This window comes from Dipteris shenzhenensis, chromosome 13 (genome assembly GCF_047967505.1).
Source record: "Dipteris shenzhenensis isolate YYH24624 ecotype China chromosome 13, Dip_SZ_1.0, whole genome shotgun sequence".
Classification (NCBI taxonomy): Eukaryota; Viridiplantae; Streptophyta; class Polypodiopsida; order Gleicheniales; family Dipteridaceae; genus Dipteris; species Dipteris shenzhenensis.
In genome coordinates this window covers 9,820,996-9,834,180 of record NC_141608.1, presented here as the reverse complement: position 1 = coordinate 9,834,180, position 13,185 = coordinate 9,820,996, and the positions used below count along the sequence as shown (strand labels likewise).

At 46.4% G+C, this 13,185-nt stretch overlaps 1 protein-coding gene across 2 annotated transcripts in view; it reads right to left on the bottom strand.

Annotated features, from left to right (window-relative positions):
• Positions 1–11,950, bottom strand: part of LOC147895004 (caffeoylshikimate esterase-like) — a 37,003-nt gene extending 25,053 nt beyond the window's left edge. The window contains exons 1-3 of one of the 2 annotated variants that reach the window (XM_087383647.1): positions 11,160–11,950; positions 10,649–11,049; positions 1,564–1,593 (exon numbers count right to left, since the gene is read on the bottom strand). In XM_087383647.1, the coding sequence (XP_087239773.1) occupies positions 1,564–1,593; positions 10,649–11,049; positions 11,160–11,508 (780 nt within the window). In that variant the 5' untranslated portion in view covers positions 11,509–11,950. The remainder of the gene's footprint in view (positions 1–1,563; positions 1,594–10,648; positions 11,050–11,159) is intronic. The other variant, XM_087383648.1, reaches the window with a different exon arrangement.
• Positions 11,951–13,185: the final 1,235 nt, after the last annotated feature.

The window sequence follows — 13,185 nt, the reverse complement described above, 5'->3', positions numbered from 1 at the left end:
GCCTCACGTAGCCTCTCCGCTCAGACTCTCCCCTCGTAGCCTCTCCGCTCAGCCTCACGTAGCCTCTCCACTACCAGCCTCTCGCAGCCCCTCGTAGCCTCTCCGCTAATCCCTTGTAGCCCATCCGCCAACCCCCACGCCTCTCCCCCTCTCTCTCACGCTTAGCCGCTCAGCCTCTCCGCTAGCCCGCTCAGCCTCCCCACTCTCCCGCTCAGCCTCCCCCGCTCCAGCCTCCCTGCTCTCCCTCCCCCCGCCTCTCTCCCTCACGCTCCCTTTTTTTTTTCCCCCCCAACTTCCAAAAAAAAAAAACTCCTCGCCATCTTAGCCTTCCCTTCTTCTCCATCTCCCAGCTGCCTCTCCACCCCAGGCCTCCACCCCGCCTCTCCACCACCTCGCACCGGACGTGCCTCCCATGATGGGGGGGGAGCCGGTGCTCCCGCTCCCCACACACATGCACACGTGCATGGGCATCCATTTATTCGAAGGTCGGTATCATGTTGCCAGCACTCTTGAGGTGAAGGCCAGAAGCAACCATGCTAGCACTAAAGGAGAAGGCTAATCAAACAAAGTCCACATTCTCTTCATCTGAGCTACAAGTGCCTTTGGGTACAAAAAAATTTCGGAGTATTCTACACAGAAGAATAGAAAAGAGGGCCAGCCGTTCAGGGGATGCACTTGTCAGACCACAATCCGGACAAAAGCGAAATTCACATGGTTCATTAATATAGCAAAACATATATCTAGATGAATCCAGGAACATGGCCAAACTTATCCACTAAAACCAAAACAACTAGTCCAGTTTTAACCTCAGGTCAGCTCACTTACGTTACTTTTTGTGAAAAGCCATCATATGTACTAGTCAATGCATGTAGTTTGCAAAGCTACGCTTTTACTATTATACTGCACATGAATGCTGGCAATGCTTAGTTCCAATAAATTTTAAACTTGCACCAGTTCTTGTACCTCATGTTAATCATCAAAGGTTGACCCCTATTTTATGACTAGATTAACACCATCCTGCTTTTTCTTTGTATACAATGACATTAAAAGGCATCCAATTGAATAAATGACAAGACCTCAGGGAAAACCATTGTACTTCATGAAGTTTATAATAAATGTCCATCCCTGCACGATAATGATCCTAGCTTTATACTAAGTTATGAATGTACAAAAAGTCAGTTTCAATCATCAACGACAGAATTAGCATCACAACCTAATACTGAAATGTCGAACTGAAAGTACATTTCCAAGTTGGGAAATCAACATGGAGTTTCTCACAGCCCCAGGATGCGATAAGTATTCATTGCAGATTCATGCCAAAGACTTTCTTATTGGCTCAATGAAAGAGCATTCGACGGACAAGAATTCAGCTGGAAGAAAAAAAATTGCATGAAGGTGACTTAAGATAATGGAGGTCAGTCACAGTGTGATATATTCATCAAAAGCTTACTGCATCGCATCCATGGACAGATTGGTTCTCCCACCAAAGATACGAGAAAACATGTTACAAATGAAACAATGTTCAAACATGATGAGAAATCAAATTCTGGGTTATGTGCATACCTCTTCAGCCTTTACACCATCCATAGATTCCTGCACAACAGAAACAGTCAATTCTCAACACCCTTCATTGCTGAGACAACAAGAGGCATATAATCAGATATAATGCATGCCTGTGAGTACACACACAGAACAATAACGCCAATGACAACAAGCTTTGTGAAATTTTCGATCAGCAAGAGCCAACAGTTTCAAGCATGTCCTGGTACCACTAGTTTCCATTTCTGCATCATCCCACTACATGAATTGTGTATGTATATATCTATCTATATATATACATACATGAATCATGTATGTATATATGTATCTACGTATGTATATATGTATCTACATATGCATATATGTATATGCATCCATATATGCATACGTTATGTATGTATGTATGCATGCAATGCATACACACACACACACACACATTTTTTGTGTAAAAGCGATACTCCATTCAGAGAAATGTACATTCATAGATGTCCAAAGTGAAACAACTAAAGAAAAAGTGAAGCAGCTACTACTCTAAACTAGAAACAATAATAAAAGACTTACAATCATGACATGCACCTCCTGGTGGTGGCGGAAAAGATTGCAGTACATTTGGGCTTCAAAAGTCCCTCTTTGGCAAAAAATTTTCTTATGGCAAGTTTTTGGACAGATCTTGGCTCGCCAGCATATTGCTCCTGCCACTTGTCACCCCTGACTATCCTTGCGGGAGTCTATGCCTCATTTGTTTTGGCATTGCCTTGAATCTTATGATTTCTTGCTTTTGCTTCAGCAACACCTTCAGGCTTGTTTCTGCTTTGCCAAGCAATTCTGGTTATTTGGTTTTCATCTAGTCAGGTATGGCTATGACCTTTTCTTTTATTGGGTTCATTATTAGGCACTATGGATCCTCTGGAAGGACCGCAACCATTGGGTCTTTGGTGATCCTTCCATGGCTAAGTATCAGTTCTTTCAGGCATGATCAGCCAATTTAGGTGGAGCTCTTGGTTGCAAAATGTTGTCCAGAGTGAAGACGGGTTAAAACAAACCTTGGGATATGGTGATTAGCAAGATCTAGGATATCTTAGATTCTGAGGGGAACAGCTCGATAGACCTGATGTTTGTGCCAAGATTGGTCATGAACATTGGTAGGTTTGTGATCGCGAATGATGGTGCTAAAAACCTTTGGTGCCACCTGAATGGTGCATGTGTTTGAAGATATGGTTTGCTTGTATGATTACCAGACTTGGAGGAGCAGGAGCTGTAGGTTCACAGATTGATGATCAAGGACACCTTTGACTTATCTTGAGAGCTTCTTACTAGGAGCTGATATAGAATTTGCATCGACTTGTGGGTGTTGGCCCATGGTGGGCCGGTGAGAGGGGGTGTTGGGATTATTATGGTCGCCTCTCCTCCCGTGAGCCCCCATATGAGGAGGACATGGGGGAGGTGTACCAGAGAGAGAAAAGGCACGGCTGCCACATGGCAGCATGCAAGTTGTGGATAGCAAGAACAGGCTGCAGGCCAGTACCAGCTATTGGGGGGCTTGGGCCATCTATAGGCCTGGCTCCAAGGCAGAAATAGCCTACAGACGACATCAGGTAGGCAGAAATGTTGAAGGGAAGCACACTTTACAAGGGTCATGTTAGGTGGGTGGACACGGTAGCCGACTCATTGGCACATACATGGTATGCATGTAGGAGATATTTGACTTTGAAGATGGAGTTCTTTGCTATGATCCCAGCTGGTTTTGTGGAAGGATCTCCTCCTGGCATCTCACCTTGATTGTCGCCATTGACTGTCACTGGTTCACCTCGGTATATGGAATGGCTCGATGCAGAGGTGGTGTGTGGGAGTGTTGCAGGTACTCAGAGCAGCCTTGTAAGCACCTTAGGAATCATGTAATAGGTGTATGATCCTCCAACAAACCCCGTAGGGATGAGGAGGATCAGTAATGGTTGTCTTCTCTGCATGTCATAATACAAGCTTGTTTCCAACGTCTTTCTCCTTCTCTCGGGTGTATTTCCGAGTTGTTATTTTATGTGAGTCATTATTTTATGTGAATCGATTAACTCGGTTTCAACAATTGGTATCAGAGCATCTGATCGGAAGATGAAGGCCAAATCAAATTCGACCAAGCTCCTGATCTTTTATGGTCAAAACTTTTCTAGCTGTCAGTTAAGTCTTCGTCTGTACTACATGGAAAAGGGACTATGTTCAATGGTTGCAAGAATTAAAAAAACCCTCTGGCCAAGGAGCAAAGACATCAGACAAAAGCAACTGGGAGAACATAAACGAAAGATCCAATAGGATATTGGGGAAGGATTTGGGTCCGAAATTTAATCACCATATCGACTTTGGAAAACCAGTGAGTGAAAACTAGACCAACATGGAGACTATGTTCGTGTCAGGTCTAAAGAATTCGAAAGTAATATTGAAGCAAGAGTTCTTCATCCTAAAGATGGTGGAAAATATCACTCTTGGTGAGCATCTCAACAAGATGTGTCAGGAAATGGAGTCAAGTTGAGTCAATTTTGGTTTGTTCTAGTGAGTCCTAGTGTGAGTTTTATAGTACTAGGTGTCTAGGAGTGCCACGTGTCATATTGGGAGTTATCCCATATACATTTGGTACTAATTGTGTGTGTGCCTATCCTATAAAGGCATTGTACTTTAAATTGTCAAAACAATCAAGCCTCAAGCCTCTTTTGGTTATGTAAGTACTTTTCTTTGGTTATTCATTTCTTTCTAGCATTTCCATTTCCATTTCCATTATGTTTGCTATCTAGTCTAGTCTTTCATGTCTTAGCCTAGACTACCTTGCTTCCCATGCAGTTCCAACATGTGGTATCAGAGCTATGTGTCTAGCCCTTTCCCTACTCTCCATGCTCAATCTAGAGGATGAGGGAGGCTCACAAATGGAAGCTAGCCTCTCCTCCAAGATAGAGCTCCCTTCCCCTTCAACCCATCTTCCCCGACAATTGGATTCTCCAACAATGAGCTTCTCCAACGACATTGTGGCTTCCCAACCATGGATTCTTCAAGGTCGACCTCAACAAATGTTGGAGACTTCAGCTGCAGTCCCGACTTTCTGTCCATGCCATTCTGCCTGTTTCCTGCTCTAATCTGCCCACCATTTCTGCTCCATCCCTGCCTGCCATTTACAGCCCATTTTCTACGTCAAACTGTGCGCCATTTCTACTTCAAACTGCCTGTTTTCTGCCCATTTTTGTTCTTCTTCTGCCATTTCCCGAGGTACACAATGAGTTCTCTCTTTAACCTCATTGCTCGTGGAGAAGTTCAAGGGGGAAGGATTCCCTACTTGGCAAACTAAGGTGCAGCTGCTCCTCATGAAAAAAAAGGTATAGTATGTTATTGAGGATGATTAGGACTACGCTACAACAACAGATTCTCAACAACTCAAGAATTGGAAGCAACACAACTCAAAAGCTATTACCATTGTTGGACTTTGCCTTGATGACACTTTGATTCATCATGTCGACTTCAAATCGACAGCCAAAGTGATTTGGGCGCGTCTCGAGAATCTTTTTGGTAACAAAATCACAAACTCCAAGGTATTCTTGAAGTTGCAATTTTATAAGTTGAAAATGGAGGATAGATACCTTGAGTGCACATTTAGCAAAACTGCAATCTCTTGTTCAACAACTTTCCAGCCTGAAGTGTTCCCGGACGACGAGGACAAAATGGATGTCCGCATGAAGAGTATGGAAGGAGTCACTCATTTTGAGCACATTCTTGAAGTACTTAGGCTTGCCACGACTACCTTTGATGATATGGTGACTCTTCGTCTCGAAAAAAATCGCTGGAACAAAGAATCTCATATCTATTCATCGAATACTACAAAGGCTCTTGCCTCCACCAGCAAATGGAAACCCAAGCCTCCATCAGCACATGGAAAGACAAAGTCATTCAAGCCTCTCAAGTGCACTTTTTGTAACAAGCTTGGTCATACGGAGGACAGATGCTACCAGAAGCTTGCCAAACAACAAACTAAGGACCATGCCAGTTGGGTTGCAGCCCCACTAGTAACGATGAAGATGACAACCCTCCAACACAAGTTCATGCTCTCACTGCTCAAATCCGACATCTTTGTCTCCCTCCAGAGGACGATGGAGATGATGATCCATTTGTTTTCTAAGCATGTTGTATTTGGGTATTCTGCCCTGGGAGTGTTTCCCAAAAATGAATGCAATAAATCATGTGTGTTCAGTCAATAATGGTTCTCTGCCTTGGATAGCCCTCCTAAAATGATGTATGGGTTTTCTATGGTGTGTGGCTCCATGTCTCTCATTAGTCCTTGGAGCCAAGAGGGGGATGTACTGTGGGAGTCATGTATTGGCTTTGATAGGTCTATTTATCAAGCCTGGCATGTGAGTGCCAGGATGTTGGTGCATTGGTCTCCTAGACCAATGAGTTGGTCATGCATCCATGCATGATGAGCCTCTGAGCTATGCTAGGTGTAATGAAGGGGAAAAAGAGACCAAGTTAGAGGCCCTTTAGATGGAAAATGTGGAGGGACTATATAAGTCTCCATCCATCCCCTACTATGTACTTTTTGATGTGACATCTAATCCTATCTACTCTCCCTTCCTCCTTCCTGCCTTCGCTCACTCACTCTCTCTCTCTTCCCTACTCCCTCTCAATCTCTCCCTCTCTTTCCTACCCCATTCTCTCTCTCCTACCCTTTCCTCTCCCTCTTTCCCTCTCTCTCTCTCTCTTCCCTACTCCCTCTCAATCTCTCCCTCTCTTTCCTACCTCATTCTCTCTCTCCTACCCTTTCCTCTCCCTCTATCCCTCTCCCTTTTGCTCCTCTATCCCCCTTTCTCCAAATCTGTCCCTACCCCTTCTCTACATTGGTATCAGAGCTCCGACCTTGGACCTTTGTCTTCCCTTTCTCCTTTCATTCCACATTGAAGCAACACGCAGCACCAACTCCAGGCACAGCCATGGATGACTCAGCTTGAAAGACTGTAAGCTATCAAGATTGGTTGGGCGAGCCTAATGACCTACGTCAGCGTCAACAACAACCAAGCCTTAGCACCGACTTGCTATCCATTCGTAGAGCAATTGACGACCATCTTGAATCCTGAATCAAATTTCATCGCACTGGCGTCAGCTCCAAAACTCAGCGTCAACCATGGTCATGAAATTTTGAAAGGGGTAGCCTCTGCTAGTCATCGTCTACTCCTGCATCTACCCGACCAGCTCCCTTCCATCCACCGAACCGTTACCCGCACCAGCTCTGCTGCAAACCCGTCAAACTGCCCCGCCACCGTCGTGACCGTCAACTGGTATCCCGTCAATCTCCTTTTGTTGTCTGTGCCAAGCTCTCGCAATCGACGCCAAGCCCTCACCAATCGTTGTCACTCAAGGAGCCCTGCGTTGCCGTCCATGCCCGTGTGCCGCCGCCACGCCGCCAACCTTAGACTAAGGTCTAAGGTTGGGTACCTAACTAGGTTGATTCCCATGGGTCAAGTTAGGTCAGTTAGGTGTAGTTAGTGGGGTGGGTTAGGATTGTAGTTAGGGGTTAGGTTTAGGTTTGGTTAGTTTGGACCTAGGTTAGGTTAATACTAACTAGGGTTACAAGGAGGGTTAGGTTAGACTAAGCCAGTGTCTGAACTGTCTCTAGCAAAATCAAGGTTAAGACAGATCATAGGACACTCAGGTATTTCCTTACGCAGCCCAACTTGTCAATGAAGCAGAAGAGGTGGCTAGCTAAGGTTCAGTCTTATGATTTCGACATCGAGTACAGGGAAGGGAAAGAAAGCGTGGTTGCAGATGCCTTATCCCGTATGTGGGCTTGCAATTTGTCTGCCATTTCTACCATCTACTAGGAGTGGATTCGTGGTATTCAGGAAGAATACATGCAGGATTCTAAGGCAGCTTCCATATTTGTGGAGTTTCACAGGCCATCGAGCCAGGGGCATGCTGAATTTAAGCTGCATAATGGGCTGTTGTGTTGCAAGGACAGAATTTATTTGGTGCCAGATTCAAAGTACCGACTGCTGGTCTTACAGGAAATGTACTCAATCTCCTATGGCAGGACATGCGGGTATTACTAAGACATGAAAAGGTCAAACAGAGCTTTATCTGGGGATGGCTTGTGGCGGGATGTCGTTAAATTTGTCAGTGAATGTTTGCCCTGCCAGCAAAATAAAGTGGACAGCCGGTTACCCGCGGGTCTCTTGCAGCCATTACCTATTCCAAAAGGCAAATGGACTCACATTGCTATGGATTTCATCACAGGGTTGCCTTCCGCAGAGCGGGGATGGGATAGCATTTTTGTGGTGGTTGACAGAATGACAAAGCAGGCCCATTTCATACCCACTAAAACCCGTTATTCAGCATCACAGGTTGCTTGGCAGTTCATCGAGCATGTTTTTAAGCATCATGGTTTCCCTCGAGAGATTGTCAGCGACAGAGATGCAAAATTTATGGGTCACTTTTGGCAGGAATTATTTACAGCGATGGGTACTTCTCTTACACCTAGCACTGCTTACCACCCTGAGACGGATGGACAGTCAGAAACGGTGAACAAATGGTTGGAGGAGTATTTGAGGCATTTCTGTCATGACACACAGAAGTCTTGGAACTGGTTGGCACTTGCTGAATTTTGTTACAACAGTACCAAGCACATCTCTATTGTTCGAGGCTATGTATGGATGCACAGTGGGTATGCCATCTTTAGTTGCAGACATGGCTGTGAAAAATCAGCAAGCAAGAAATGACTTGGAGAGTATGGATGCCCTTCTGCAATTGGCTAAAAAGAATATGCAGGATGCCCAAGCCAAGCAGAAGAAGTATGCGGATGAACGCAAGAGGTATCTGTCTTTTGAAGAACGGGATTATGTGCACTTACGCCTCCATAAGAACCATTATGCCTCGCTGAAGGGTAACACCAACACGAAGCTTGCTCACAGGTATTATGGTCCCTACAGGATCATCCGCAAAGTTGGCGAGGTCGCGTATGAGTTGGAGCTACCCAGGACCTCCAAGATTCATAATGTTTTCCATGTGTCCTTGCTGAAGCCACATGTCGGACAGCAAGTCCAAGTCCTTCCTGAGCTACCACCTATGGATGAGGAGGGCCACATACTCTATGTTCCGGAGCGCATCGTGGGTTTCAAGGATCACGTACTCCGAAACAGAGTCTACACCGAGTATCTTATCAAGTGGCAAGGACTCCCTGAGGATGAAAACTCATGGCAGCTAGAGAGCATTGTCCAGGACAACCCCTATCTCCTACATGGAACCCATGCAGGCTGCCATGTGGACAGCAAGAAAAGGCTGAAGTTAGAGGGCTGTACAGGTACATGACAGCAGGCTGGAGCAGGTACATGACTGCTGCCGGGCAGGGCAACACAAGCTACTAGGGAGCTGGGACCATCTATATGCCTGGGTCCAAAGCAGTGGCAGCCTGCAGACTGCATCAGACCGGTAGAAGTTCAGCACAGCAGGACATGTCCACAACAGGTCACAGCAGTGTGCAACTGCCATGTAGCAGAGTCAGGCAGGGCATCTGGGACAAGTACAGGTTTGCAGATCTGGTCGGACATATTAGGGGGCCTCCAGCCCTATAAACAGGAGCAGTCCCTATGAGTGAGCCTTGTATTGTAGGCAGACATGAATCACACTGTCCAGCCTGCACATTACCTACAGGGTGAAGAGCAGTATACTGCAGGGTTAGGGAAATCAAGATGGCTTTTACCTCATCCATTTGTTGTAGATGGAAGCAGGAAGGAGGTCAACGAACAGAAGCAAACAGTGCCTCACCATTGGCTGTTCACCGAAGCAGTAAGGGGGTCCGTCTGTAGGGCATCTACACAGCCCACTGAAGCTCTAGGAGAGCACGCAGGTTGACAGAGATTGAAGGTGCAAGGAGGAGGTAGAGGACAGTTTTGAGTGGCCAGGGGTCTACATCTAAGCAGTACTTTATTTTCTAGATGGTGGCACACTGAGCACACCCTTTTGTATCAGGTTTTGTCTTAATACATGATCTACTGTTCTACTCTACTGTTGCACTGTGCAAGGATCCAAGCCAGTGTCTACATCTGTCTATTTTCACTTGTGTACACATAAAGGAAAGGAGTGAGATTTGAGTTAGCATTGTGTGTTTTCTACTGTTGGCGGGGATGTTGGCTACAGCAAGTAGCATATACCTAGATGAATCCCGGAACATTCCCAAACTCATCCTCTAAAAACACAACATAGTGCAGTTTCAATCTCACGATAGTCACTCATAAGATTGAAAACCATAAACTCCATCACGCATAGCAGGGACTAGCTACTATGACATCCCCACTGACGTCATGAGCGCCCAACAGTGGGTGTAGACCATAGTATAAAAATATGCTCTCACACATACAAATCCACACACCCACACATACTTGAGCATCCATTTGAGTTTCTGTTGGCACTCCGGAGGTGAAGGGCAGACTCAGCCGTGACGAAGGCTAGCACTAAAGGAGAAGGCTAATCAAAAAGTAGTCCAAAATCTCTTCATTCAAGCTACAACTGCTTGTGAAGTCTAAACGATTTCCTTTTAGTCTCTCCCAAACGAGCATCTAAATCTACCTCTGTTTTCCAACATCCACCTCTGCCTACAGCAAGTAACATCCACCTCTGCCTACAGCAAGTAACATCCACCCCTGTTTTCTAACGGAGAGCGTGGTACCAGAGGATAGATGACTACTATGAGATAGGCTTATCTTGTAATCCATCTAAACCTCTACCTCTTCGCAAAAGGAGGTAAGACCATGATCATTCTTTACGTTGATCACTTATTTGGCATAGGTGATGACAGGAGAAAGATCCAGGAGGTCAAAGGACTCTTAATGCAGGAGTTCAAGATGACAGATTCAGCAATAAATCTTCCGCTACTTCAATACTCTGTTTGATCGGTTTGCATGGGCAGTATTTCAATTAAAGAGAGTGGGTTCTTGCAGCGCAAACGCGCTTTCTTTCATGCTACTATCACACACAACCCGAGATGCTCATATAGAGATCGCCAAAGTTCGCTCGAGATGCTCATATAGAGATCGCCATGAAGCGGCTAGACGCCTTCTCAAAATAAGAAAGGCAATTGATTGGGCCTTACCCGGAAGAGGAGATGATCCAGGTTCTCTTGCGCCTTTTGAAAAGCGGCACGGGCTCTTCGGCGGGCAGGTGCTTGATCTAAATTCCCCAGTTTGCCTACGATGTCTTCGGAGCGAGCACAATCCGCGGTCTTAGCCTGGCCATGAACGCGTCTACTGGATTGAAGGAAGGCACCCACCAAAGCGCAAAGAAGCACAAGGGCGACTGCGGAAGCAATAGGCACGCTGGTGATGGGAAGCAGGCGTTCCTGAGCAAAAAGGTCGAAGAAGTGGTGCATTGTGAGGGGTTTCTGGAGACTGGGAGATGTGGGTGCAAGAATCGGCGGAGGTGCTGATGAGGAGGAGGAGCAATGGGGCTTCCAGTGCTTGCAATCGTTGAACTCTTTCCAAAATGAATGGCGCACTGTCAAATTTAGATTCGCAGAGACTTTTAGCGACAGTATCTCACCACGTCCAATCCGAAAGTGCTTCGCAGATCCAACAAAAGCACGCGGAGGAGGAGGTGAAAGTTACACGTGGGTCGGCGACTGCTGTTCCCTGATGACTCGAGCTCCTTGCCCGCCACGCAACGGCTGCTTCTGACTCCGAATCTCCACGCCAATTCACTTCCCCAGAAACGCCACTCCTCATCATCAATCTCAGCGCTCACCCATCGTGCGGTTTGCAGAAACCTCGCTCCCTTATTGCCCCTCGCACCCTGCCGCCTTTGCCCTCCTCCCCTCTCATCGCCTCCTTCGCTTCCCTCCTGGCAGTCTTCCCATCTCGCCCACGTACATCCAACCTTCGACCTCAGCATCGCTGCTTCTGGAGGGAATCTTCCCGGCGCCCGCCTGCAGTTTCGCAGAAACCTGGCTCCCCCCATTGGGGTAAAATGCCTTCGCGACCATCAGGCCTTCCTGATTCTTCCCTTTGATGGCGACGGCGCGCGATGGAAAACTCCAACGCCATCCCAAATATCTCCTCAAAGGGTAGGTTCCCAGGTCGTACGAGGGCAATAAAGCTGCAATTCCCGTGCTCTCGAACTTGAATCATTTCACAATTCGGCTGCGCAAATCCCTCGTCCAGTACAACGGAACGCCTCGAGCGAGCTAAATGTAACATCTGCCTTCAAAGAAATCGTCAGATTGCCAGCGTTGAACAAGAAGCTCTCCTCATTTTGATCGCGATGAAAAACTGTAGCTCCGTCACAAAATCGCTCATCCATCTCGCGAATGGATAGGCGCCCGCACAGTTCTGTTGAAGCGCCCATAGCCCCCAAACGAACTGCATCGTCCCTCCCAAATTCCTTAAATGAATCCCGGAAAACCGACCCTTCAACAGATTGCTTGAAGCCATCGCCAATTGGTAGAGTGACGAGAGCCCATAGCTAAGCAGACAGAATTTGCATCCATAGCCAATCGGTCGAGCAACGATCGCCATAGCCAAGCTCCGTACGAGCTTCTTAAGTTAATACAAGCCCTTAAGGACGCTTAGAAGGAAATAGCTTCTTATGCATCAAAGGACGTTTAGAAGTAAATAGACTTCGAGGATTACTAGTATAACGGGTTGGCAATTGTAACTGATGGAAATTGTAACTGATGGAATGGGCCAGCACTTGGAAGAGTTGGCATGGAGTGGGCCGCTTCATTGGCCAGACACATGTCAATGTCCGCGCCTGTCCCTCTTATTGGACTAACTAGGATGATAGCCCTTCACGCCACCTTTTAGAGGCTGGCGGTGGGCAGCCTATATGTATCTCAACTGTTGGCAAACATGCAATCTTGCCCACGGGAAAAAAAAAAAAAAACAAGAATTTCACTCCATTTGTTGCGCGGCGATTTGATCCTGTAGGAGGAGAGTTTTTCAATGACGGATGGGCTAGCCCTACGTGGATTCCATGTCTTGCCCTCTCCCAGCCCTTCCATGGAGGAAGTGATTAAAAAGTTATTAAACACTTTGTGAAAGTCTTGGGTCTAAAATGTATCTTGATAGCACACCAACACTTAATTCAGATATGCAATGTAATGTAGTAGTTTTGTGTACTCTCTCTAACTGCCTCTACCATTTCTATATACACCTGGTAGCAAATTTCTTCTCTCTCCATGTGGCGACAACTCCTTTCTCTCTCTTGGGTGACATTTCCTTCCTCTCCCTACTCTCCTTCGGGTGCGCTTTCCTTCTCTCTCCTCCAAGTAACAACTCCCTTCTCTCTCCTGGTGACATTTGCCTTCTCTCTCAATGGGGTGAGAACTCCCTTCTCTCTCCTCGGTGACATTTGCCTTCTCTCTCCACCAGCTTGCCTCTCTCCTCAGTGACTATTGCCTTCTCTCTCCATAGGGTGTGACCTCACTTCTCTCTCCTTGGTGATCTCTCCACTAGTGACAACTCCCTTCTCTCTCTTCTCTCGACATGACTTGGTCACTTTTCATGCTTTAGGACATGAAGTGACTTGGTCACCTTCACGCTTGGTGGAGAGTGTGTCACATGACATGTTAGCTTCATGCTCACTTAAGTTTGTCAGATCCACACCCTCCTAGATGTTCCCTATAAGTTCATCTAA